Raw genomic sequence first — 27,647 nt, 5'->3', positions numbered from 1 at the left:
TGTTTTGCAGAAATCCTTTATTTAAATTTGCTGACAAAAAAAAAAAGGATACCATACAAACCTCAAACTTAAAGTACTCTTTTATTACGTGACCAATTCATTCTCACAGAAGGCTTTGATAGTTTCAGGGCAGAGCCCATTTTAAAATGGGGAACATGAAGCTTTCTGGGCCATTGGTGTTCTTAAGAATCACGTGTCAGATTATGAAAGATCTCTGCTGCCAAATAAAAGTCTAGCGCAATGATTCAAATCCAAATTTATCCAAATTTGACTTTTCAAACCAAGTTTTATAAGAAACCAATAAGGTGCAAAATGATTGTGAAAACAGGATATGGCTTAAAATAAGATGTCTGTTCCAACATTAATACTGATCTGTGCAGAAACTCTGCGCCATGTTTCAATCTTTGAGAAGGAATGCAGCATCACCAGCCTTTTCTATATCAGCAAAAAATGTCTGCATCGGTATTAGCATACCATGCTATCAACATTTTTAAAGTAGGGGCACCTGTTAAAACAAATCCAAATAAAAGTTAGCATTTCTGGCCCCATGAATAAAAAGCTGCAGAGAACTATATTGCACGGTTGGTAACTTAGAGCACTGGGCTACCAAACGTTTCAGGTAACATTGCTTTCTGTTGGGATTCTCCGTTTAAAAATAAGAATTTAATTCAGCGCACAGAGTATATCAAATCCTTGACATGTCTCTGTTAAGTGCCATCATGTGCCGTTTAACTGCCGTTGTCAGGGGAGCTAGGCCAGGGCTCTGAGCTACGCCTGCTCAGGGTGGGGCGCCACATGCTCCACGGGTTGTAGGTCCGACTCATCTCAGTAGAAGCTGGTGGCGACGGGGCGGAACTGTTGACCAGATCGGTCAGAGTTGTCGTGTTGGTCGTCGGAGCAAAAGGGTGTAAGGCTGAATCTGCGCTCGTAGACCAAATGGAGCTGCCGAAGGGTGTGGTTGTAGACCAGGGGTTGCGGGTGTTTCCCAGGAGTGACTACAAAAACAAAAAACAAAAAAAAAACAAAAAAAAAGAGAAGAAGCTTCACAATAGTAACATGAACAGGAAGTTGGATCTGGGAGCTACATCGACACCAAATAAGGGATCTTACTGCAGTCGGGGCGGTGGGTGAGCTGGAGTTGCTGGGCCAGGAGTGCAGGGAGTCACTGTTTGGTATGTCCCAGATGGAGGAGGGTACGGTGGTGAACTCAGGCCAGCTCTGCTGAGGCTCAGACGATTTTGGGAGATTCATTCCACTGAAAACTAGACCAGAAAAACACAAACACACTTTAGCCAGTCAACCATAAACTGGCACAGCAGTTACTCCACATTGTTGTGTTTGTTTGTTTGTGAGCAGCCTGAGAGCCACACAGGTTACCTCCTGTCAGGTTGAAGGAATTGTTGGGCCCAAAAGCGGAGAACGAGTTGGCAGAATGGTAGTTTGGACTGCTGGCCGTGTCAATGGGACTCCATAATCCAGAGCTATAGGAGGGAAAAGTGTACAAACTCAACTGGGGTCATATCTTGACGTCACGTCTGGATGTATATTTCGTCTTTTCCTTCACATTACCTGTCAGAGCTGTCACTTTCCACTGAAGTCATGTGAGCCAGACTCTTTCCTTGGCTGTCAGTTTTACCTGGACCGGAGCCGCCTGACGAGACGAACACAGCATTAGTGTAAACGAATCACAGTGAGAACGATGTGAACGTTTCGATCCAGTGTTTGTCGTTACATATTTACCTGGGCTTTTGTCATAACCAGCAGCTACAGCGGCAAACGTGGGGTTCCCATTTTTGCCTGGGAGCGGAGTGGCTGTAGACAGCTTATTTCCCGGGGCCTTCTTCTGGTGCCCCTCACTGCAAAACGTCACAAACACACAAGCAATCTGGATCAGGTTCAGGTGTTAGTTAAAATGTCACGACGTGGTATTTGAACAGCATAGATCTCACTGTCATCTGTACAACAGTGGTACTGAACCTTGTGTGTGCAGATAATGTCACAGTAAAGATCAGTCTATAATAGTGATTTGTTCAGTGCTGTTTAAGTTTCTTACTCACTAATGCTATTTAAGTACAATTGGGATAATAAGGCAAAGTTAATTATGGTCTAAATTAATTTTTTCTGTCTTACAAAATAACAAAAATCACAGATAAGAGTACCGTTAAAGTACCTGATAAATAAGCGATATTGATAAAAGTAGTAGTACTGTTAAAATCTAAACGATACCCAGAAATTTCCACTGGGTCTAAAATTTAAACATTTCTTTAGAAATGGGAACGTGTTTAAGGCCAGAAACCAGCGAAAACAAAACCATTTACAAAGGTTAAAATAGTGACAGCAACAAGAAATCTAGTAGGAAAAAAAAGAAGGGCTTGATTTGAATTTAGCATCTTTGTCCCTTGAAGAGCACAGCGGACAGTCACATGATATCAGGCTCCTGATCTCTCTTGTGTTGTTGAAGAAGCATAAAAACTTTTCACAAACGACAGAATTTATAGTTTTAAGAAAGGACCTTGGTGTTGTGACAGTTTCTGGAAATGATGCTGGAGAAACAGGAAGACCTGACTGTTTCATTAGTGACGTTAAGTTGTGCGTTCGACCACGTGGATACCTGTTACTGTTGAGCACACTGCTGTAGGTGCCGCGGGACAGTATGCTGGGGGAGGTCGGCGGAGGGGAGCCGGTCCCGGCTGTGGCCGATCTCTTCAGGAAAGGGTCTGCGTTTATAGTCTGGAGGGAGATCTGCTGCAGACTATCTGCCTCCGCTTGAGGAGAGGACAGGAGAGCGCACAGTGAATATTTGAAACGGGCACGAGAAGCACAGTCAGCTGACATGACGGGACGGTGTCGGGGGGGGTCTCCACTTACGGATGCTGTTCTTTGTAAGAGGAACATCCCACTCCGGAGAAGCAAAGTCCTTCTCGCCCTCAGAGCTGCTGCTGTGGCCCGGTTCAGGCACCGAGCTGCTGGACAGGAGTTTGGCCAACAGAGACGGACGCCCGTCCTCCAGATTCCCATCTACTGCCAAAACAAACGTGTCAAACACATCTGGTATCCAGACAAAAGGCAAAGTGACGACATTAAGAAGAACAAAACTCACATCTTTGCTTCTGCAGGGGCTTCGTCTTTGGGATGGCGGCGAGAGGGTGGAGATTTTTGGATGTGAAGCTCTTACGCTGTTTGTTCTCCAGCGGCGTCACATACGGCAGCTCCAGAGAACTGAGGACAAGAGATCTTTGTCAAAAAGAAGATAGAAAAAAAAAAAAAAAAGACAAAATGACAGCTGTCACTTTTAATTAAAAGCAAACCTGGATTTTTCTGCTGGGGCCTCTTTCTTTGTGGTTCCTTGCTTCTTGGTTTTGGGCTTGATTGAGAAGTTTGAAGTTTCTTCTTTCACATTTCCAGCGGTTACCGTCCTTCCTTTCTTTTTCACTGGTTCCTGGTGACACGATGGGAAACGGGTTTTAATAAAATCCATAATTTTAATACATACAACAAGAGAGTTAATGTGAGATGGACAACGTCATTATTATTTACCTCTCTGATGTTTGTCTCCACATCTGGATTGGAGGTCTCTGTCGTGGTGGAGGAGCTGTCGTCGTTGTCAGCCAGATTATCTTTAAGCTCGTCTCCCTGAGTCTTTCCTGTGGATTTTTTCTCCTTCTCTTCTTTCTTCCTCTGCGCTTTTGTTTTACCCCGCAGCTTCCCTTTGGATTCCAACACTGTGCAAACAATGCCGACACTAGTGTTAGAGGGGCATCTTGCAAAAGACACCTGTAACCATGGTAACTACACAAAGAAGGTGACAGCTGTAGCCTCAAAACACTAAATGTAAATGTATGTAGAAAAGGAGACGGACATGTCGCTAGTTTTAAAAATCAAAAATGTTAAAAAAGGATAAAATAAATAATAAAAACCAACTAAAACTAATTCACGTTTTCTGTCAAAAGACGGATGAGCAGGTATTCTGGACCTGTGAGTGGTTACAGAGACCCGTGCTGTCCGTACCTTTGTTTTGTACGGACTGCTCCTGTAGAGCCTCGGCACTGAGTGACTCTGGACGGTCGAGGTCGTTGTCCATGGCTCCTATCAGGTTGGCGTATTCTGCTTCCTCGGGGCAGAGGCCTCTGTGAGGCAGCGGCGACACGGTTAAAGTTTGACTCTGGAGGTCCAGTTGTTTGGTGCTCCGAGCCTTGCGGTTGGTTAGCTGGCAGGCGGCTGGAGGACCTTCTTGGCCTGAGGTTGTACTTCCTTTAGTCAGCTGGGAGGAAGTAGCTTGCATAGGTGGGCGGCTGAAGCCGATCCTGGACCTCTTGTCTTGGCTGTCGGAGTCTGATATGGTGCGGCTGTTGGCCTGTCGGCCTCCGGGCCGCGCTGCACCGTTGCTGGACGCATACAATCCTCTGGAGTTCTGGGGCGAGTCGCTGCAATGATTCAATGAGAACATTGACAAAAGTCTGTTAAACGCTCTCCAGTTACATTTCTGACACTTAAATCAACTGTCTTTGATTCTGTTCATATATTACAAGGTATTCACTTCGTTCTGTCGTCAGTTTCCTCTTCATTTCAGAAAGCAGAGAATCTCCTGGAAGTGACTTTCTTAGTTCCTTTTTTTACTTAAGTTTATTGTCACGTCAGTTAAGATAAGAAATTGTACACGATGCTAAAAACGCAGTATCTCTATGATGTTCAGGGCCCTGACGCACTGAGCTGATCTCATAGAAGTAGAGCCAACAGAAGCTGATGAAATGTCGTGTATCACTCGCACAGTCTCATGATTAAACAGAACAAAAACTGTGGCTTCTGTCTAGAGCCTGTATTCATAATCCAGAATACAAACAGTCTCAACAGTTTCAACTGACTGTGTGATGTGCTGCTCCTGAGGTTCAGGTTCAGTCTGTGGTTTGCATCTGGATAAAAGACAAATGTAAGGAGAGGCTGCACTTGATGGGTGAAATCACCAATTTGCGTGTGAGACAACTCGCTCTCACAGTCGGCCTCAGATTAAACATACAAAGCAGCTGAATAGCCAGTGATAGAGGCCGATTAGTGGTTCCAGCACCATGCATGGCAAAAACTGTGGCCAGTGGTTAGCCACCGACACTTCACCAGAGTCCAGGAGCAGCTGAGCTTCTTCACAGTGTGTCCGAGCCGTTAAATCATCTGTCTTTATCCACATTCATTTAACTATATATGATTCTGCGTAGTGATAATATTATATGGCTTGATAAACGATGCAACTCACTCTTTTCCATGTGTCACTTACTTTGAATCACTGTGAATTTGCACAATGTCCCTGAGATTAAATGGTCTCCCAGTCTCCAAGGTGGAGTTGGACTCCACAGACACACGTCTCTTGAAAGGCTCCCAGATGCTCTGAGCCTCCAGGTACGCCGTGGCAATCACCAACAGAAACATGGAACTGCAGAGACAAAAACAAACAATCCTCAGCTGTTCGTCAGGTTGAAGTAAAGTTTTTAAGATCGTGTTTTGGCGCTTCTCGTGTCGTCTCAATGCCACGGAGCAACACTTACCTCATAATGAGAGATACTATGATGTAGAGCTCCAGCTCCCAGCTCGGTCTGGGCAGGGTCTCTGCACATGCAGCTAACATGTGGTAGGGCAAGGAGGCGTTCAGGACAAACACAAACTCAGAGCCTCCACATGTCACTAATTTCAGCTCCCGGATCACTCGAGATGAAGTGAAGTCGGGTGTAAACCTGTGAGGAAAAGGAGAGAAATGACTCTTAATTACAGCCAAGAGATCAGAGGACATGAGTGAAGGCTAATTGGAAAACCTGGGAGGTGATTCAGGAATCTGTGAACCATCTGTCAGCATCAGCATCTAGTCTGTGATCTAAGTTCAACAGTCTTTTCAATCTGCCTAGTGACTGCGAAGTGTGGCGTGAGAAGGTTTGAAATCTCCTTTGTCTAGATAAAAGCAGCAAATGTCCTTTACAGACTGACAGTTAAAATGAACACATCTGAGGCGGGGCGTGCAGCAAACCTGTTTGAGAAAGCTGCGTCTCTCTGGCACTGCAAACACATCGTGCTGCATGTGACCGTGAGCGTTTATGGCACAACTTATCTCTTTTCTGACCAATCAAGTAGCTGCTACAGCAAATTTAAGTTCAAAATGTTGTGGAAGTGGCAGTAATAGAAAGCACAGGGGCAATTGATAACATTAGTAATTGCCACATTCCATTTGGGTGCGTCAGTACCAGTACCTGCCATTGTGCTTTCTGGCTAACTGGCATGATTCAATGTCTGGGTCACTTCAATAGAACAAAGTATCAGGAGCAGGTGTTGTTATTGGCTCCACCTGTGCTTTTCCTGCACTGATGAGTCAGAGTGTCTGTGTGTGAGAAAAGTCTGAGGCAGAATGAAACTAGAAGGAAAAGTTGCGAGTCCACTTTGTTCACCATTATCAGCAGTCGTTGCACTGGTGCCGAGCTGTGGTCAGAACAAAATCTGTTTAGCAACATTTACTTGCGCAGTGTGGTCAAAAGCAGGCGGGACAGGAAACTGCCGGGGAAGGTTGTAAACACAAACTGTGAGACATAACAGTCCACAAAATGATGCATTGTTTTATCACATTTTACTGTCATTAACCTCATGCCATTACACTTACACTACGCCTAAACAACATCCTGCTTTCTCCTGCAGTCATAAAACAAGAATCTAGACAAACATAGTTCCTGAATAAGAGGTCTGTCCCACCCTGGGTCTCTGATTGGCTCCACAGGGAACAGCCTCGCAATTTTGCATGTTTGATCAGATTGAACTCTGATAATTGAAGGAGGCAGGTCCATTCTTCCAAAATGTGGTCCGACTGCACCATCACTTACAGGCCACACCTCAATCCCCCTCAGAGATCCGCCTGAATCAGCTGCTACCTCTTAAACCAACTGGATCACTCATCTAAATACTGCACATTTTAGTCATACCATCTGAATGTAAAATGCATCATGAGGTGGTATGCAGCTCACTGAGGCAAACGATCTGATTACTTGTCACGACTGCTGCCGTCGTGTGGACTCTGAAAGCGAGTAGCAAGTGAGTTGGCGAGCCGCCAGCATCTGCTCGTTTACAGCCGGCGAGCTTAATCCAAATCAGAAAAACTATCAGTGCAGTTGGCGTGGCTTTATGTTTGATACATTGGACACTGTGCAAATGAAACACGTGTTTTCAGTCATATCGGCTGATTACACCCCTGGGCAGAGCTCTGCTAGGAGTCGACTTTATCACAGCACACATTTTGGGTGTGCTTCTATTAACACGGCTCAGCGTCCCAGTCTGGACCAGCATTCACAAAGTAATTCACTTCATTATTTACATTTGTGCTTTTCCTGCTGCCACATGTCACAATGTCTTCTGCTGTGAAAAAAGGCCCGTTTTCTACCAATGACAGCGATAAAGGTGGAAATTGCGACAGGTGTAGGTTAACATTACGTTCACACCCACAGTTCTGAGAAGAGGTAAAATATGTGGAAACACCCGTGGGGCTGTAAAGAGGGCGTGTAGGGCTTTTAAAACATGTTTACAGTAGTTTAATAGCTTATTATTAGTGTCACAGCAAAGTAGAACTGACCCTGAGTCTAGTGGCATTTGGAAACATTCAGCAGGCAAATATCTACACAGTGGTTGTAACCTTTTGTTTTTAAAAATGACACCTTTGTTATTAAAATGACAGAAACCGTCACAGGAAGCCAGCAGACGACAGTTTTAACACTGATGTCAGGATAGGTGGTGAGGGGAAATCAACTTGGTTTCACCAAAGCCAGGACACTGTTCCTGATCATGAAACAGGAACTCAGACAAACAGGGGGTACACGCCGACGTGTTTTCAGCTATAAATTCTGACTGAAAACATTCAAGTATTTTATTTTTTTCTTTTTAATTTGTAAATGGATAACAAGTGATGATGAAAAATGAGACCTGAGGCTGCAGAGAGACAGAGAGCCAATTCATCCTCTTACTGAAGGCTTACTCAGCCGGAGAAGCTGAGGACAAGTATTAATAGAGCTTGTGGCTGGTGAGGAGAGGAGAGAGCACACACACACACACACACACACGCACACGCACACGCACACGCACACGCACACGCTCAAAGAAAACATGTAGCAGTTTGTTCACTTACAGTATGATGAGGTCTTTTGAAGCGTTTGGCTTAAGTGCAAATTCTTGACAATTGAGAACTTTGAATCCGTATCCTTCACAGGCTTGTCCGTTGATTTCTGCTGATCTGATGGTGATCGGGAGCAGGCCTGTGTTCTCCACTCTGAAGGTTCTCTTCAGAGTGAAGTTTGGCTCTTTGACTTTTGTCTCTGAAATAAACGAAGGGATAATAATTAATGATATAGCGGGTTTTAAAAAAAAGACACAGGTCAACCAACAGTTTCCACGTCTAAAAGTAAATGAGTCTGTACCAGACTACACACACACACACACACACAATACGTAGTGGTGTGTATGTTTTTGTGCAGGACTTTGTGGATTTAGCATGCTTTTAATTTGAAGAGGATAACATTTGTGGCACAGTATTTCCCACTTTTCTTTCGTTCTTTTGGATGAAATATATTTATGTAATGATAACTTAAACGCCAGACAGAGAGCATTTATGCAGGAGAGACTTTGTGAATGCATCTGTGCTTTAAGTGTGGTCCTTGTCCAAAATACAACACAGACACAAACTCACTCCGCGTGCATGAGATAATATTGTTGGAGAGTCACTCAGAATAACAAAAATGTGTGTGAATGCATAAAAGCAGGTATTGGATTTAATTTCCTTATAGTTTAACTGCACTTTAGAACATGGAGACATCTCAAAGGAAACAGTATTTGTTCATAAAAATGGTTTCATATTCCCCCAATATGTGATAACCACAGGACTGACTGGAGTGGGGATGAAAGCTACGACTCGAAAATCAAAATGTAAAAAGAAATGTAGAATAAATCTGGATTCTTATTATACATCATATTATTAAATAGGCTGATGTTAATGATGAGCAGTAAACGATCTGAGAATGCACTGATATTCCTGAACTCATGCTGCATCTGCTTAGACTTTGTGGTGCTGATGGATTTTGTCCCAAGTGAAACAGAGTCCATGTTGACATTGACCTGGGCCTCAGCAACACAAACTCACTCTCTGTGCAGTCTTTCAGAAGGGCCTCAGTCATCTTAAACCTCAGTGAGCTGCCTTGTCCCGGAGGCTTCCCCGCAACTTTCAGGCTCTCCGTCGCCCCTCGTCCGTGGAGCACGATCGTGTCGATCACAGTCAGATTGTTCCTGAACAGATTCCCAGTGAAGGACACGACGTTAGAAGAGAAACACACATTTAATTAAAAGGGACTGTTTGTTTAGTGACATTAAAAACGGACATTACCGGACTATGAGGAGGGAGGAGACACTGTGGTTGCTGATGGGAGTGAACCTCACGCTGAACGACTTCACTTCACCGGGCAGCAGGACGAGGTTGTACACAAAGGGTCTGGTTGAGCCCTCTGCGAAACCGGTACTGGTCTTCATTAGGGATGTCTGCAAAACAAACAGAGCGCCTGTTAGAGTCAAACAGCTTCCACATGCTGCCTCAGGACCAGAGGAATGTGGTTATGCCAAGCAGCTGATTCTCTAAATTCTTGACTAACGCTGAAGTCAATCGTCACTCCCGTAGCACTCACTTGATTTCTGTGAACCTGGAACTCAAAGGTGTTTGTGTCGATGTTGATGTTGGACAAATTTCCCAATGGAAACCTGGGAAGTGAAGTTTTAGAGGATTACCGTCAAGAGTAAGACGAGGGGATAAAGAACAAGCATGAAGGGGTTTTTGTGGAGACTTTTCACCTGTCAGCCAGTTTTCCAGAGAACACTGAGGGGTTGGGCAACAGAGCCAAAGGGAGAACTTGGACGTAGACGGGGACGTCGGCAGGATTCTGCAGAATCACTTCCTCATCCTGCAGAGAAACAGAAAGATTTCCCACCTCAATTTCAAAAACACAACATGAACAACACCTTAAAAACAGACCGGCGTGTGTTATTGGACATGTAGGAACAAGAGGTGGATTGTTTCTACTCACAGAGGAGCTGTTTGTGTTGGTCAGAGGGAACGTAATTCGTTGTGACGAGTTGACCAGTGAGGGCCAGGTCAAGTGCGCTGTTATTTTAGCTTGCACGTTTTTCTGCAGGTCTGTGTTGACTTCAAAGATGGCTTCAATCCTTGGGGCAAGAAAAGAAACATCTTGTGAAACTCTTTAAATGGTTCACCGAAGACGACCAAGTCATTTAACAGTGAAATTTGAAAACCAAAGCCCAAGATCACTGAATCCCTGATGTCTTTACTTGTGTCCTGCACGTTCTTTCAGCTCTTTCCATCGTCTGAGAAGTTTCTGATGTAGATCCACATCAGCATCCCAGATATCCTCCTGTAACGCCAGCCCATGAGGCTTGGACTCAGCTGTGGAAGAAAGAACATATTAACCATTTAAATTTGGATCCCATTCAGATGGGATTAGCATTACAGAGGGAGGTGGGGAACAAAATATTCACTGTGCTCCTCGGTAATTTAACTCCAAGTTCTGGCCGGCGTTTTAAACATCACAGAACAGGCCCGGACAGTCCACAGGACGGAGCCACAAAGAAAGCCAGGGGTAGGAATGGAGGGGGAAGATGTGAGGTAATACTGCATCAGGTGAATTTGAGTCAAAATCGTAATACTGCTCGGTATCATAACTCAGATGTGAGGCGCATATTAATATCATTCAGTGTGACTTGTACTTGCTGAGGGGATCAGTATCTCTGATGTTCATTGCAAATAAAAGTCCATAAATGCTCAGAGAGAAAAGACATTCCTTACAACTGCCGAACCTGCCCGAGAATAATCATGTTTTTAACTTGTCTTCAGCATCAAAGCAGCAAGGATCTGTTAATAGCTAATTCAGCAAACTTTTATTTGCTGAAATGTAAACAAATAAAAGCTAAAAAAAAAAAAAAAACAGGGCTTTAACAGAATACCAGGGCCATTAGCTAACATCGCAACAGCAGATCTGATCCCCTTTTATGGGATCTTGCTCTCCTCATGGCTTTAACTTTTTATTTGTAAGTGTTCACATCTATCAGATTATCAATTTTTGGTTTCCTTCAATTTCACACTGCACTGATTTAAAAAAAAAAAAACAAAAGAAAAAAATCTCAGAGATCGACTCTAAGATACATGGACGTTGCTCCGGGATACTGATGTTACAACAGTAATGGTTGTAATTATTACGGGGCTGTGGGTGAAAGATTACCTACATACGTGACACTGACCAAGGCAGCTGGTGTTAAACCACCCCACCTCCCCTGGAGGAATAAATCCAGTCTGAATGGGACTTTAATTTTGCATGAGATTTGAATGTTACACGCACTCAAAAAAAAAACCCCAAAATAAAACAAAAAAACAAAAACTTACATTTAAGCACAAATGGCAGCCCGACATAACAGTGATCACCACACTGCAAGCTGGCGTCAAAATAAATATTTGCCACCTGAAAAAGATGGAGAAATGAAATAAGTTCGTGTCTATAAGGAGAAATGTGTCTCGCTGATTCAAACTCCTCGAGGCGATTCTCTACCTTAGATTTACGTCTGGGCTCCAGCTCGTCCTTGTTGTTGCGGAGCCGTTTGTAATAAAAACGTATATCTTCTGTCAGGGAGCGGATCTGCTGCAGTCTCACTTTCTGTGTGAAAGAGCTCTGTATGCTGAAGCTTTGATGAACAACTTTCCCCTGAAGGAAAACAAAAAAAAGAACATATACATATACCTCAACACTTACAACACCTTTGGGCGAATAACAGGAAGGTACATTCACACTTTATTTTTGCAGGACAGGTGTGAAATCTTATTCGCAAACGCATCTTAATGTTACTTACTGGAAATGAAGGTGGTAAAACGATGTGTTTGGGAGAGCTGTTTAATGTGCCCACTGCGATCAGAGCTTTCACTGGGATGGTTAATATCTGAGGGAAAAACAATTCATGTCAGTATCACACATTAAACGCTGGTTGCGTTTTACTTCAAAAGAACGGCGTCCTACCTCATAATCTGTGGTTATGTGTACGGCTCCATCGTACGCGCCCTCCAGGGCCTTGGCCACCAGTGTCACCCTGAATGCTGCGTAATAGCCGGATGCTAATATCACCTTTGCAGAGGGAAAAATATGAACATCAGTTTAGAGTCTTTTTTAATATATAAAGTAAAGACTCTCAAAATCAGGAAGCTGCTGGCTGTAAGGTACTTTCATCATTAATTTCGTGACAACCTGATTGGTTTTGAGATACTGTGGTTTCATATCTGAAATAATGAAACTGAAGGGAAGTGGGTGAAAATAACAGGTATCCCTAACATACTCTAAGTATGTAATATCAAAATTACATTTCTCTCACAGGTTTTCATGGATTAACACGGTTCTATCTGGTAACAACAAGAAGCAAGAATTTTCTTTTAAAACTTAAACCGTTCAGTCTTTGTTTTAATACAAAACTGATGTAAGGTTTTGAATTTACATACTAAAATGAAAAATATTTCATGACAGATTTGACCTGATAACAAAATTCAGGAAGTTTTACTAAGCAAATGCAATTCATATCCATGTCCTGGTCTGTTCTGTGATCCATGTGTCTTTCTTCTGATCCCACAATCATTTCTCCTGTTTTGCCTGGTCATGCTGAGTCACTGACATCACTGTGTGTTTGTCTGCTGCAGCACTCAGGTCAGAAACAGAGCCAGAGCAAGTAGCATTAGCATCACTGCGCTCAGCAGCTAGAAGACCTACTTTAACAAACATTAGCATGAGCTGTGTTAGTAATCTTAGTCAGCTAGCTGTCTAGCATGACAGCTAATGGTGAAAATAAAAAGTCTCCGCTTGGTGGGCATTGTAACAGTGCTGTTCACATCACCGCTGATAAAATCCTCATTATAAAGTATAAAATCATTTTTAGGTTCAAAGCAAAGGAACCATTTCTGTCTGTTTTATTTTTAGGTTTAATGAAAAACAGGGGGGGCAGATCTTCCTGTTCTTCTCTTACTGTTTTGTGATGGGAGGCTGAAGTGTTCTGCAGCTCTCTCAGGCGACTCAGGGCCACTGTTGTGTTTCCTTTCTCCGTCTTCAGCAGCTCCATGGAAAGACTGTCTCCTGTGACCAGCCAGGACTTGATCTCCAACTTAAGGACAAAGAAATATTGCATAACACTCATTGTACTGAAATTTCTTTTGTCCTTTTGGACAATGTGTGACTGAACTCTAAACTGCTGAAACACTATCAGCTACCATTGTGGGACTTCATATATTAGCGCAAAATATGTTGCAACATGATAAAGTTTTACCCAAAATGTTTGAAAGCACACGTCGGCATATTCTAAAGATTGCGTAAGCATGCCTTACTCAATGGACTGAAGAGCATATTGGCCAATGAACACGAAAGACAATAACTAAACAGGCGGAGGAAGTTCTTCTCTTTATAATATCTATTCATTCTTACCTCTATAGGATTACTGTTGACCACCACAAACGTGATGCTGCTGGTGTCTGTTGCACTGCGGACACCAAAGTCCAGGAGGTTCTCCGTCAGACTGGGAGGCAGGACCAGGGGCTGTTCACACCAGGCCACAAAGAACAAACACCACGTTATACAGACACGTCCTCGCCAAGATTCATGACACACGGGCAAAACACAGAAACTACGTATTTGGCCAAACTTGACTTTGAGACCTGAATCTTGTGTAATACTACATAGAAAATAATTTTGCCATAAAATTTAAATTTCTGTAGAAACAGCTTTTTAAAATTTGTCATAACAACAAAACAGAGAGAAAAACCTGAGCTACGCTGCAGTAAATAATAATAGTAGTAATCTGTTTCTGTAGTTACTGCATTCTGGCTTTGCATTGCTGCCCAGGCTGCAGTAACTTTATACTGTGGCCTCTGGAAGTTGTGGTGCGAGAAACCACCAGCTACACAGCTAAAGCAAGACTGCTACATCAAATAAAAAGTTAGCCGGTGAGACAGTCAGTTTTACCTGAAGCCAAAACGAATTTTACTTATTTATTTTCCCTACCTGTAAATAATATTTAGACAGAACAAGATCGTAATTCAGTTTGTTATTCCACATGATTAAATGAGGAATCTGTTTTATTGCCCCTTGAATTTCATGAAGATTAGAGCCGTATCTACATTTTTGTTTTGGTATTATGGAAGTTCCAAGCCAACAAGTTTTTTGAAGGTAAAATTGAACATCCTAAAACACATAAAATAAAGTGAATGCAACCCTTTCTATCTGCGACGGAGTTTGTCACTTAGCCTGAAAACTGAAAAATGATATTTTTGCTCAGTTGCGTACCTCCAAGAAGCCCGTGTAGGCCCGGACAGGCAGGTGGAACTTTGATGCGTTTGTGACCAGCAGGATGTTGCTGTCTATGTGAATGGATGGTCGGACTGGCCGGAAGAGGAGGGAGAAGATGTAACGGGACTCGTGTGGGGGGATGAGGATAGGTGCACTAAAGTTCTGCACCTAAAATAGAAAGAGAAAAAGTGATGTAATTTTCCTCTGCACGCATATATATATTGCTGTCTATATATATATATATATTGCTGTCTATATATATATATATATATATATATATATATATTTATATATATATACACACACACATATACACACAGAATGACTGGTGGCACTCACATTAAACATGGTTTTGGCCTCTTCGGGCAGGGACACGTTGTGTATCCGGATTGCAAAATTAAAGGCATTTGTGAGGAAGACGGGTCTGTCCACTGGGTCTACAGGACTGTCCCTGATGTGGAACAGTGTAGCTGTGTGGTCAAAGCCCAGGTAGCTGCAAGAAGAAATTACATACCAGTGAAACAGCTGCAGTTTTTTTCCCCCTCCTATATAATACATAAAGCCGCCCACTCTCCATGTGCATCCACAAAATAACTCACCCTTCTAAAACTTCTGCCTGGTATGGGATTTCAAGCTTGGAGTAGCTCTTTTCTTTTGCTTTAACAGTTATTTTACCAGAGAACTGATATGGTCTTCTCGCTTTTGAAGCTGCAATGAAAAAACAAGATAAAGAGTGCAGATATGTGAGCTGCAAAAAGATACACGGCCCTGCAAGAGGAAATTGTGCAACACTTAAACCAAAACGTGTAGGAAACTGCTAAAGTAAGGACGTGATGTAAAAGTTAAAGCTGAAGACCACTGTCGAGACCAGAAACAATAACCACTGGATATGTGTTATCAGGCGCGCACACAGTGTGCACACAAGCTTCTGATTATTTTCATTTTCACAAGAGCATAAGAATAAACCTAAAACTGAGTTAAAACAAATTCCTTTTAAACAGGAAGTTGATACAAAAAACACTGTAAAACACATAACTGCATCTTGACTCGTGTTCAGAGGTTCCTGGTTAAGAGCCTATGTTCAGTGGAAAACGTGCATGTAACTGCACTTCCTGAAGATATTTTTTATTCATGTGTGTTTGCATCATATTCCACAGTTAGAAGTGGGTGGTAATGGATCAAGCGTACGGTGGCACAGGTGGGAATGTGCAACCATATGCAATAAACATTAATTAGAATATGAATGGTTCCAAAACGTACTTTAGTTTATATAAGAAAAATAAATACATTTCAAAAGAACAAATGAACGACTTACCATCAAAAGTAATACTTGCAACTTTGGTATATCTGCTCTCTCCTGCTTTTAGCGTGACTGCTTTGAAATCTACTGTGACGGCTTCATTTGATGGGGTGGTGCGTACACTCTGTAAATTATAAATAAAAGAGCAGGTTACATAAGATGCAGGATAACAGTTTAAGTATATGGATTTAAAAAGGCTACTCAGGATACCCACTGTAATTGGAACATCTTTTGTTCCTGAATTTAAAAGGTGTAGGTTCAGCAGTTTTGGACGATCTGCAACACGAAGCAGTTGGGAAACAGAAGAGAAAGATAATGAGCAAAGGAGGCCAGAGAAACATTAAGTGATTAAGTTGTAGCTTCGTTTGTAGAACTTCGTACCTTGTGAACGCAGCGTACCAAAGTCAAGCATCTCTGTGGAGGAGTAAATACCGGGGGCTGCGCAGAATAATCAAAAAGAAAATATAAAAAGATGAAAGTTGAAATGTCACTGGGAGTTACAGACAATGTCCTGTGGGTAACAAAACACACCTGATGTGACCTCCACCTCTACAGGCAGGATGATGAACTGGTCTTCGTTGGGGGCATTGGTTTTGATTCTGATGAAAGCCGTGTGGTTGTCTACATCTCTCGATGAGAAGCTGGCTCTCATCACCCCCTTCGTCTCAAACGGAGGAATCTCCTGGAGGGAGAAGATACAGGGCGAGTGACTGGGACTCAACTCAAATCAAAATCAGACTCGACACAAACAGGAGAAGAAACTGAAACTAACCCATAATTTTCCAGTGCCTCCCTGTTGACCTGTGGGAAGCTCTAGATGTAGATCTCCACCACTGGAGTACATCTCAACAACCTAGGAGTAAGAGAGGGAACACACCTTATTACACATCAAATACATTTACCAGCGTACAAAAATAAATCAAAGACGTGTAAATTTAACCGTCAGAGAGTCTCATGTCCCTGGGTTACCTGCAGCGGTTCACTGTACGGGTTGTGGATGTTTATTAGAGGTGAGAAGCTGCTGTTTACTGGGACTCGAGCCCCGATGAAGGGCCGCAGTCTGTAGGGGTTTGGGATGCCGACCCCAAAAACCTTCAGGACAGAGATGGAAAGAAAAAGAAAGGTTAGTGACACTTCTGATTAAACATAACTTTAACTTTGGGAAAAAAAGAAATTGTTTATTCTCGTCTGTACCTGGTATGTAAACACTCCATGGTGCGAGGTGTTAATAAATAAAGTGTTTTCTACATTCCCAACTACTCGTGCGAGAAACACCACATCAAATGACGTGTTCCCTCCTGGTGGAATTATCTGATGAAAGAGCAGAAAAAAAGAAAAATAAAAGACAGAAAACACTTTAATAAACAGAGCAGATTATGGCCTCAGAGTTATTCACACATGTACTGACCCCGAAACAGCTTGGCTAATAACCACAAAGATCTTAACACTCGCATCTGCAAAAACCTTAACTTCCACTTCTACGAAAACATTACAGCTACACTGCAACTTTAGCATTTCGGTGGCGACTGTTCGGTGGTTTTTTGCTGCAGATACGCCTGAAAACTTTCCAGCCAATTTACAGCAACATGAATAATTCACAGAAACAGCTAAATAAAAAGCTTGTTGATTTTTATGGACTAAGACAACCTAAGGCGTCTCGTCCTCACGTCATGTCCAGACGTTGGACACGAATGTAACAGGACAGGACAGGACAGATCTTCCTGTTCTTCTCTGCTGCTGCAGAACATTCAGAGACTCTCAGATGGAAGCAGTTAAAAGCCGCTGGAATATGGAAAACATTTGTGCACATTTACTTTAGTGTGAGAAATTCACCACTAAACAGATAAAGGCTTGGTGGAACTGATAAAGCAAAAAAAAAAAAAAAGATAAAAGGTATAATAGCAAACATTCACTCACTAAGTTGCTTAATGGGAAAGATAGAGACGATATATAATCTTGTGTTTGCATCTGATGATCTAATGTGATTTAATCCAAACAACCTGCACCAACAAGGTAGGGGCAGACTGAGTGTAGCCTGAGAGGTGAAACCCAGGGCAAAAAAAGATAAAGAAAAAGCCCTCGCCCCCACTTGCCCCTGCTCCTTCAGATTATTGCTGGGATTGCAGGGTAATAACTGAAGGCAAATCAGATAAACAACATTTTTATCAACTCCTCTCAGGTCTCATCTGGACTGCTGTGGCCGGCCGGTGAGATGACAATTTATTAAAGAGATGTTTGTAAGAAAATCAACCTGAAACTATAAAAGTCAAGGAGACAAATATAGGATTTTGAATAGGGACGGGGAGATCCCCCTCCCACCCCCCGCCCCCGCCCATCCCTGGTGGAAATTACAGCCTTGCTATATACACTGGTAATTCTGAAAGCCAGACACTTGAAGTTATCATACTGAAGTGCACCATAATAAAAGCCACACAGGAAATGGAGGAGCCACATAAAACTGGCAGTTGGGCTCCAAAGTCCCAGTTTAACTGAAAGTCAAGTACATTCACTTGTTGTAAATACAAATATACTATGCAGCGTATATTTTGAAGTATTTGTACATAGTATTTAGCTGGGACACATAATAAATCACTGGGTAAGTACTCATACAAAACATGTGCCACAGGAACATGTGACCACAGCAAAGATGTCTGGATAGATAATGAATATGAGGCTAGAAGAATCCGAGTATATAATCACATAAAACCAGCCTAAAATAAAACAGCAAAAGAGACATTAGGTACATGTAGTCTTGAAATAACATGTACTGGATTTATTAAAGAAAAATACCAAAAGATTAAATGTCCCAAGTGGATGAAGCTTTTATTCTTTTTATGAAAGTTAATTGGCTCTGGATACCAAAACATGAAACTCTCTGAACTACAAACAACCTGTAACCCTGTTGCTGCGAAAACTTTCATGGAGAAAACTGGTGGAAACGACAGGCACATAAAACTATTAATCCAAAACCTCCCATCGCACATTATGTCATCACTAAAAAATCTCTAACAAGGATCTCCCTGGAGACGCTAATTTGTCTCCCCTAATGTACAAAGCCTTTATACAAACACACCCCATGACAGAAGACTCGAGGCCTTTGGTTGTTATCTTCAAAACCGCACTGAGTTCCCTCCCACTGAACGTCTTTGTGAACTAGACTCCCCTGTCCTGCAGTTGAATTTATTTTTGCACTTACCACATTACCACCACATTAATGCACCAGACATTTTATGTTCATGAACTCTTTATGGACTTTTCTGAACTCAGTTTTAGTTACAGTCTAAAAGGTTCTTTTGTCTGTTTCAAGAAGAACCATTTCTTTAGAGTGCCAAAACTCATTTTAGATTTTCCTTTGGGTACGATTCGTCCTCTCTTAATATGCAGCTCAGTCTAAGTTATGAGAGCCTCGAATAAAGATCACAACACATTTATTTTCACAACTGCTCACTACATGTTGCCAAAAATTCATAGGTCCTAGTTTTACCCAAAAGAAAACTATCTGGAAAAAACAACCTTCTCAGAGAGTCCTGTATAACCACACCACACACACACGCTAAAACAACAACAACAAACATCCTCCTCTAGACAACCTAACCTACAGTACATAATCAATGTCTTAGGGCAGTGTATTGGCCAATAAATCCTTCAACCACTTGTTAAGTACTTGTTTGGCTCCACTTAAACAAATACATACAGCGTGGCTGCAGTGACAGAACGGGTCTTTCCTGTAAAGGGAGTCTCTGCATGCATGTACAAAAAAACATGAGTTATGTCTGTGTCAGAAAATATATATTTGAAATGCTTCACATTACCAGTAAAACACAAGGTCTGTGTTCTATAGACCTTCATTCTATGACTGCAGTCATTTGTTGCAAGGTACAGAATGTGTTTATCTTCCTAGTAGAGTTATTTCAGACCTATGCTCTTGGGAAACTGCATCCTGTGCTTAAATGGCAACTTTAGTGCTTTGCTTTATTAAATTCCACTGGCAGTATGTGTTATTTTTAAACTGTATATACCAGATCACTTGATATTATTGCTGTTTTTCACTGTTTTATTTACTGTGTGATTCTGTGTATTCGACCTTCTCTTCATTCACTGCAACTCATCTATGTCCCTAAGCAGTTGGAGACTTCAGGGCCCGGAGCCGTCACATGTTCCAGTGGCACATGTGATTTGCATCAGTGTTTACGATGATTATACCAAGTCACCACGCTGACTAATTAATGTTTAAAAATACCTAATGAAGCATGAAGTAACAATCAGCACAGCCATGGGACTAAAGACCAGGGGACAATCTGCATTTCCAAAGTTCTTAAGAGACAAAGATCTGATGTGTTGGGACAATGAACAAGGTGATTTTAAAGTGATAAGTACTTACCCTATTCTGGAAAAAGGATGCGTGAAAATGTGCTGTTGTTGCTGATATCGATATCAAACTAATTTCTTCTGAGCTAGGATTATGTAAATAAACTTTCTCCATTTTTGGCATTCCAACAGGCCTGTAGAGAAAGAGGAGAAAAACATTTGTAGGGTGAAGTAAATAACAAATATATCTAAAGATTTAAGAAGCTACTTGTAAAAAGAATCATGTTGGATATAAGATATGAACAGGAACAATAACATGAAGACTGAGATTAAAACACAGGATGAATGACTCATATTACAGACTAAAAGAAAAAAGGAACAAGACAGTAAGGAACAAAAGAAAGAAAGAAAGGTGGGGCCATAAATGTTCCTATACAGAGTTTAAAATGACAAACATAATCTCCCTGGGTTACCATCTTCAAACTGTTGATATGATTTACAGGACTATACCAGTGGTTTTGCATGTTATAACCCATTAACTACATACACTGTAATTCTACATCTAGGGCATATAATATATCTGTGATTTCCTGCAGCCTGTGGTTTCTTTCATTTCAATGTGGTATGAAAATCAACTTGTACAGACTTGAAACTCTGGGAGCTTTTATGATTCTCCCTGCTGCAAACGCACAATCATGCATGATGAGGTAACTCTGGCTAAAAAAAATAAAAGCCAATCAATTTTCACATTACATCACATTAAGTCAAACCTGAAAATCAGCTTGTTTGGTCTTTTAAACAGTTTGATTGAGGCTGCTCATTCAAGTCCTGCCATCGTTTCAAGTGTGTTAGAGACAGAAGTAAGAATTTCTCAAGGTTTCATTTTCCTCAAAAACATTCACAGCCGATAAGTGATTGTTTATTGTTGTAGTGAGACGGGGGAGGACGGGCTCCTTACTGGGGTCCGAGCTTCTCCAGAGCACTACTGAATCATTTGCACTCTGCACCCTGCTAATGTACTGTTGGCTACACTTGAAAATGGGTCATACTATATGGGTCTGCACCTACTGTCAGGCTGGAATGTGATAGTATATGTCGGGGCTGGGTGAAGCTAGGCGCTGGTGCTGGACTTTAAAAAATATGTGCTTTTGTTAAGTGCATTCCATAGATAACTGATCAATCCATTTATTCGGGGCAAGCTGAGGAGAATTATACTTTAGCACATGTTGGCTCAGCAGCAGTTTCTAAACATGTGCACCAGGCATGGACAATGTTGCTTAATAAATATATTTTGCTTTTGATAATATGTAAGAAAAATAATACTTCCAGCAAATGAGTTTTAAGGATAATCCGTCTCTTCATCTCAATTTAGAAAAATAACTTGAACATTACAAATAGCAGGTGTCCCACACAGTGAGAAATGTGATAAAAGCATTGGATCACACAGCAACAAGACAGTCAGATCATGTAAGAATACATAAGACACTCACTGTTCGTGAAAATCCAACATTGGAGGTTCAAATCGTATAGGTCGGCAGTTCCCACGGTGCGGGGATGTGCTGTGAGAGAGAGGAACACGTGACAGCAGCAGCAGCAGCAAGCTAGGAAAAATAGTATCCATGTTTGTGTGTATTTCACAAAACAACAAAACAAATGAGGAGCTAAACACACAAACGCCACAGTCTGTGTCCAGGCCTTTTTAACAATGCATCACGCCAGCCATGGGACCACTCCCATCTGCACTGCACTATTTCCATTTGTAAAATCTCCATGAGAATCCATACATAGAAACAACAACAAAAAAAAAAATATATATATATATATATAAGGGGGAAGAAGAAAACAAAAAGACGTTTCTCTTCGAACCACCTTCAGAGAGCGTGATTCCCGCACACGAAGGCGACAACTTTTGAGCATCATTTGCACTCGCCTCGTTGTAGAACACAGGCATAACTAACCAAACCTGTTCAGCCACAGGTGTAGCCTAACAATAAACAAGGCCGTCCCCGAAGAGCAGCACCTCTTCGTTGGTGGGACAGAACTGTGTAATGGGAGTCGTGAAATCTCATGAAGAGAGAAGTTCATCAGTGATGCAGCCGTGGTGCATTAAGGGGCCTCAAGTCTCTTATGGGTTGAAATGCAAACACCTAAACGTCACGTGCTCTTTTTTTACTGAGAAAATACAGAACCAGTTGTAACAAAAGATGTTACATGCGAGACAAAAGTGTTTTGTTCTCCTATTTTTTTTGGCACCACAGTTGGTGCAATGGTACCTAACAGCATTCCCTTATACTTCACTCTAATGTAATTACTTTAACATCACCCCAGAGTCAGACAATTTACCAGAGATCAATTTCACCCATTTACTACCGAGCCTACGTGTACAGGAGCAGACAATGGCTGAGCTCGCTAGAGACGGGATGGATTTCCATCCCCTGAGGCGCACGGCAATCCACACAGAATCCCCAACCATGCAGTGTTCCTCTGGGATAATCTGTCATCTACAGCCTGTCCTCACTTCACTCATTAATATAACAACTACTGACAAAATTCTTGTGGGATTAAGGATTCAGATGGATCCTGGCTGTGAATTCTCTGCGGCCTTTCGCTCACTGCTTCAGAGCCAATGTGTTGAATGTCAGTGTGTAATTGGAGGAGCTGGGGAGATCATGGGGGGGGGGGCTGCGCCTCTTAGATCTGGGTATGTCCAGTGTCAGGCTAACCTTAAGTACATAAAAAAAAAAGTGACTGTTAATAGCAGTGACCAGCATGTTGAAAGCTTCCTTCACAAACGAGGAGCAGGCAGAGTAATACAAAGGAGATAATTATTACCAACAGAGATTCCCTAAAACTACCCACACACTGTGGAGAAAGGGGAAGTTCAGCGTTCAGTCTGAAAACAACGCAGTCAAACGTCAAAATACCTTCCCCCTAACATGAGGGAGTGGCCATACTATGCTGGAGCAAGATAACCCTTTTATGGATTAGAACGTACTGTACAAATAGTAAAGGCTCTCTGTATGTCTCACCCAGACAAAACATGAATGTGAATAGCAAGTACAGGGGATTGATGTTATGTGGACGGTTAGGTACAAAAACATGATGCTGAAAAGTAACTTTTATATGTTTCCGGCGTTTGAAACGGTGTGTACTTGCTCTACCCATTTGACACAGTGCAAATTCCAGCCAGTCACACACTGAAGACTGCAATTTGTGCAGTATCAAAGCATTTTAGAGGATTCACTGTACAGTTCTTAGACAGTCACTGTAGTTCTTACAGTGCTGGGATTTAAGAGTCTGATGTTTGTCTGAGATTGACACAAGAAAGCAAACTATAACTTCCCCAAAGAACTCTCCTGTCTGTGTCATGTTTGTGTCTGCGCTTGGAGCATTTGAGCAATCCTGACTCTGAGGCAACCTGTCCTAACCGTGGACAGTTGTTTAGTATCAGAGGTGAGGCAGTACTCCAAAAAACACACAACCATCTGCCCGCCTGCTCCCCTCAGCCTCATCGGTGTGAGCACAAACTCTCAGACTCGCTTCGTTACGCCGTCCCTGCTTGACTCAACTCTTCCAAGTAGCTGCGGCAGGGCAGAGGCCGGTCTGGCCGAACAACAGGTGCCACAGACTGAGCAGTTTCCCTGACGACTGATGTCACCAACAGCACATGTTTCAGAGAGCTGGGGGGGGGCAACGCTTACAGGAGAAACCTCAGGGGGAAAAAAAATGTTCTCCTTTTTTCTCTGAAGGACTTCATGCTCATTACCAAATGTGTTGGCTTCAAGTGGCTGTCTTGCCTCAAGGCTCTGGCAGATTGTGATGCTCAAGCTTTTTATTTTGGGGAGTTAACTGACGCTATGTAGCCGGCCAGATGTAATAAAATTCCTGCACAGGTTTGTTGGCCTTGACAAAATAACCCTTTGTATTTGCTTGTTCTCGTGTTCATGGTAACTGATAATGCATTGGCCAGTTTGTTGGAGAGAAATTTCAGCTGCATCTTTGTTGTTTGCTACTTTTCTTTGGTAATGCTGGTTGTGTTAAATCTGGGAGAATAATGATGCGTGCTCGCTACTGCTGAGCTCAGTTACACTTACACTTTCCTCTGTATATTTACAGCACTTTACAATTGGATGCAATCCAGGCACAGTATAGATGTAGACGTACTACAACCTCACCATTTAAACACATAAATATCTAAATATCTAACAAGTGGAGGATATTTCTAGGGTGAAAAATTAAAACGTACCTTTGTTGATGATATAAACTAAAATCAATGTCAGATTCCGCCTGAAAAAAAACAGAGACATACCGTAAGTATTCATTTAAGGGTGAATGAAAGTTTACAAACTCAAACTGCAGTTTGTAAACTAAGTAATTCACCTTGTTTTGTGTAGTGTAGTTAATGTTAGTCACCTGAAAAGTAATACAAATGTTAACGGAAACAAATGAGGAAAAAGCAGTAAATTACCTGTAAGAGGCTTCCTTCGCCAAAATGAAGAACTTCTAGAATTGTATCTGACTGAATGAATGCTGTAAAAAAAAAAAAGTAAGAGGAAGACCATGTGAGTGTTATCAAAAAAAGGAGAACAATCATTTCTTATTTTAGTTAACAGAACAAGTTCATGAAGCCCAACAGGGTAAAGAAGTAAATGAATACAATGACATTTTAAAGTGTTGATGTTTTGCATGACAAAGAGCCTGGAGAACGCAGAGACTGATTTTGGATGATGGTATGCCACAAGTCAGGTTGGATAGTAGCAGCCAATATTACTCTATTTCAGTGTGGTGAAATCATACGAAAAACTACAGCCAGAAATAATTAAAAATAGCTCTCTGTTGGTAACTCCTCCTCCCAAATCTCCAAAGCAAAAGTCATCTGTTAGCAGTCGTATCTTCTTGAATCACAAAGCAATATACTGGTAAAGATAACTCCTTACTTGAACTTTAATCTCTTGTACTTTCAAAGCACACTAGAGAGAAGAGAAAGCTTCCCTTGGTGTGGAAGTTCAGTGTCTAACCCCCGTCGTACTAAGTAAAAAACACTACATCTACCACTGTGAACACACAACATACACATCTATTTCTGGAAGTTACAAGGTGTCAGGCCACCCGGCATTTCGGTGTAAGAGACATGATTCAAATTGTCTCCTAGATAAAAAAAAAATAAAGGAACCTAAGTCAGCATGCCCTGATGTTCTTGAGTTGTGTGTTAAAAAGGCAGAGAAGCCTTTGTAATCACATTATTATAAACATGATTCACACTGGACATCTCTCCTATTCACTGGCATATGACTCACTCAAAGTATGAATCTACAAGCTTAGAGAGCCTAAAACTCAACTCACTACTCAGCATTTATTATGCTTTCACTGTACTGAGAAGCTTTTCACCTGACACCGGCTACATCCCACAGCTTGTGCTGCAAGATCAACGTTTCCAGATCATATTCACAGCACACTTCTTTGTTTCAGTTTAAAATACCCGAGCAGATCCAGGTGATCTAATCACTTGGTGCAACAATTCAAAGTTTTAGTTCCTTCTTGGGTTTCACTTCTGTCATGACACAAGTACGTCTCACACAGCAAACTTTAGCCCTATTCTGCTGTGTATGAGCATCAGTCTTTCCAAGTTCAAGTCACCTCTTTTGTATACAATTATATGGAGGGACAAAACTTTTCCTACTGTACCACAGTGAAAAATACAAGACAAAATAAGACTAGACAGTGAAAATTAAACTGGACTAGAGCGCTGAATGAAAAGTGAAACGTACTAAATTAAAAAAATGCCCTTAACAAATATAGTTTTTGGTCCTCAGTCTGTCTTTAACATGCTTTATCTCTGGGCCTACTGGTCACAACTGTTGGCCAAGTGCAACTGTGGGATTTTTGGCAAATGCCAAAGTGAAAGACAGCAAGAACGTTAATCATTTCTCTCCATTAAACCATGTGTCACTTCTCCTGGCTTAGGCCTGTGTAAATCTGTACAGATAGTTCAAATAGTGAAGCCTGTGGTGTGAGTATCAGTGATTTACTTCTAGATTTAACTCAGTATTTGCCAAATAACTCATACAATGCCCCTTTATCACTGGAGTGTATTTCTTAGGACTGTGCTGCAAATGTAAGGGACCAATGCAAACGATTTATAGGCACCAGACACGTTTCAAGAGTTGGCACAGCAGATCTTGTACATGAACTGCAGCTGTCCACTATCGGCTTGTGGACTTATCACTGTGCCCTGACATGATCAGTAGATCTGACAGCTGGACACTTCAGTCCGCTGGATAAACAACATGCGGCTGTCATTTGGCCCGCGGGCTGATCAGTGCCAAGCTGGAGCCCACCGAGGTTCAAATCAAAACGTCTCAGCCACGTTTACAAATAACTGTCATCTGGCCGACTCAGGCATTTCCTACATTGAGCCCAGTATGAGGAAGTAATGATAGGTGGCCTGCCTGCTACAGGGTTGTCAATAATGTCGCCAGTCTGACATCTCTTCATTCCAATGCATTAAGATCACACAGTAGCTGATGCAAGCTAGCATCAGTACTAGCTTTAATGCTAACGAGATACTCTTTCCGTTTTGTGCCTTGTACTGTTTTTCTATGTTTGCTAGAGAGGCTGTTTGCCCAACTTAGCCATATAAGGAAGGGATGACAACATGACAACAAGCTACAAACGAAGCTAACGTTTTCTGTAACGTTAAAGGCCACATACAGCTAACTAACGGTAGCACTTTCATTGTGAACTATGCTTAGCAATTCAAATGTAAACCCACTCCGGTCCTTAATGAGTTTTCCTTTATGGCAAAGAAAAATAACTACAATTTGGGTTGGAGAGGTATTAATGTTTAGCGATGTAGAGGGCTAGCTGTGGTAAAGTTGGCCCGCAGAGGTAACCTCAACCGACACTTGGTAGAAATGCCTACGGAAGTTAGCGCAGGCTAATGCGGACATCGCCAGCTAAGTTACAAACCTTGTTTATTTGCCCGCGTCGTGTGAATAAAAGCAATAAATAACATCCTCAGAAATCCGATACATGGTGTTCTTGTTCTTGTGTGTGTGTGGCGACAACTCTTGGCTCTTTCTTGACTCGCCATGCTGCAAATCTTCCCGTTACGATAACAACCGAGCGGGTTCGCGGACATGCCCGTGTAAACCTCCGCTGACTCTGTCAATCATAGCCGTTAAAAAAAAAAACTGGAACTCCACCGAGCAGCGGCAGCTAAACTACCGAGCAGGAGGCTGGCCGGCCCGCTTCTTCTTCGCCTCCTCTTCCGCTCCGCGTGTGACGCGGCACGGCGGAGGGTGCTGCTGCCTGCTGCAGGGGAAGCGAGGGGAAACAGCTGGGTATTTTGTGTACGGGCAAAGATCAACGATGTGTCTGTGCGTCCTGTTTAAAACTTCGCCTGCTTCAGCCTTAATTACAAAGGCTCTGGAAAGAAGTAGCAGCCTGTACACTGCAGATGTGCAGGGTGCTCTACACCCTGCACATCTGCAGTACTTTATTCACTGCGCTTAAACTGCTGAAAATTTCAATGCAAAACTGGAAAAATTGGGTTGTTCTAAAAGTTTTTCCCAGTAGTGTATATGTCCCACTACTTTTACTGCAATGTACGGTGTCCTGAAACTGACAAAAGTAGTTGTATTAAGCTTAGTAGAAAAAGA

At 42.1% G+C, this 27,647-nt stretch overlaps 1 protein-coding gene across 3 annotated transcripts; it reads right to left on the bottom strand.

Moving 5' to 3' along the window:
* Positions 1–27,259, bottom strand: tmem131 (transmembrane protein 131). 3 transcript variants are annotated; one of them, XM_087174717.1, is made up of 41 exons: positions 26,956–27,259; positions 24,455–24,516; positions 24,233–24,273; positions 21,477–21,587; positions 20,060–20,180; positions 16,873–16,989; positions 16,648–16,770; positions 16,451–16,531; positions 16,210–16,360; positions 16,060–16,116; positions 15,893–15,954; positions 15,694–15,802; positions 14,978–15,086; positions 14,718–14,871; positions 14,376–14,546; positions 13,518–13,628; positions 13,066–13,200; positions 12,075–12,179; positions 11,911–11,997; positions 11,613–11,765; positions 11,450–11,525; positions 10,342–10,456; positions 10,080–10,218; positions 9,847–9,956; positions 9,684–9,756; positions 9,389–9,540; positions 9,149–9,291; positions 8,141–8,327; positions 5,535–5,720; positions 5,267–5,422; positions 4,009–4,424; positions 3,538–3,722; positions 3,309–3,439; positions 3,101–3,219; positions 2,869–3,021; positions 2,612–2,765; positions 1,741–1,856; positions 1,570–1,651; positions 1,378–1,481; positions 1,111–1,262; positions 1–995 (listed from the first exon to the last, which is right to left on the bottom strand). In XM_087174717.1, the coding sequence occupies exons 1-41, from the start codon at positions 27,125–27,127 to the stop codon at positions 729–731; spliced, it is 5,448 nt and encodes a 1,815-aa protein (XP_087030843.1). In that variant the 5' UTR covers positions 27,128–27,259; the 3' UTR covers positions 1–728. The 3 variants fall into 3 exon arrangements, with proteins under 3 accessions (XP_087030843.1, XP_087030844.1, XP_023264628.1); XM_087174718.1 differs by having other exon boundaries at positions 2,869–3,018; XM_023408860.2 differs by having other exon boundaries at positions 21,477–21,545.
* Between the last annotated feature and the right edge of the window lie 388 nt (positions 27,260–27,647).

Source organism: Seriola lalandi, unplaced genomic scaffold (assembly GCF_002814215.2).
Source record: "Seriola lalandi dorsalis isolate HSWRI2012SDOR001 ecotype SW California unplaced genomic scaffold, Sedor1 jcf7180002054375, whole genome shotgun sequence".
Classification (NCBI taxonomy): domain Eukaryota; kingdom Metazoa; phylum Chordata; class Actinopteri; order Carangiformes; family Carangidae; genus Seriola; species Seriola lalandi.
This window is presented reverse-complemented; position numbering and strand designations above follow the sequence as displayed.

Excerpts from the sequence above, each read along its gene's own strand:
- tmem131 (XM_087174717.1), bottom strand. The coding sequence starts at position 27,127 with ATGTCCGCGAACCCGCTCGGTTGTTATCGTAACGGGAAGATTTGCAGC. Across the intron at positions 24,517-26,955 it reads GACGCGGGCAAATAAACAAG|CATTCATTCAGTCAGATACA; the intron begins GTTTGTAACTTA and ends TTTTTTTTACAG. Across the intron at positions 9,757-9,846 it reads TCTGGAAAACTGGCTGACAG|GTTTCCATTGGGAAATTTGT; the intron begins GTGAAAAGTCTC and ends TTCACTTCCCAG.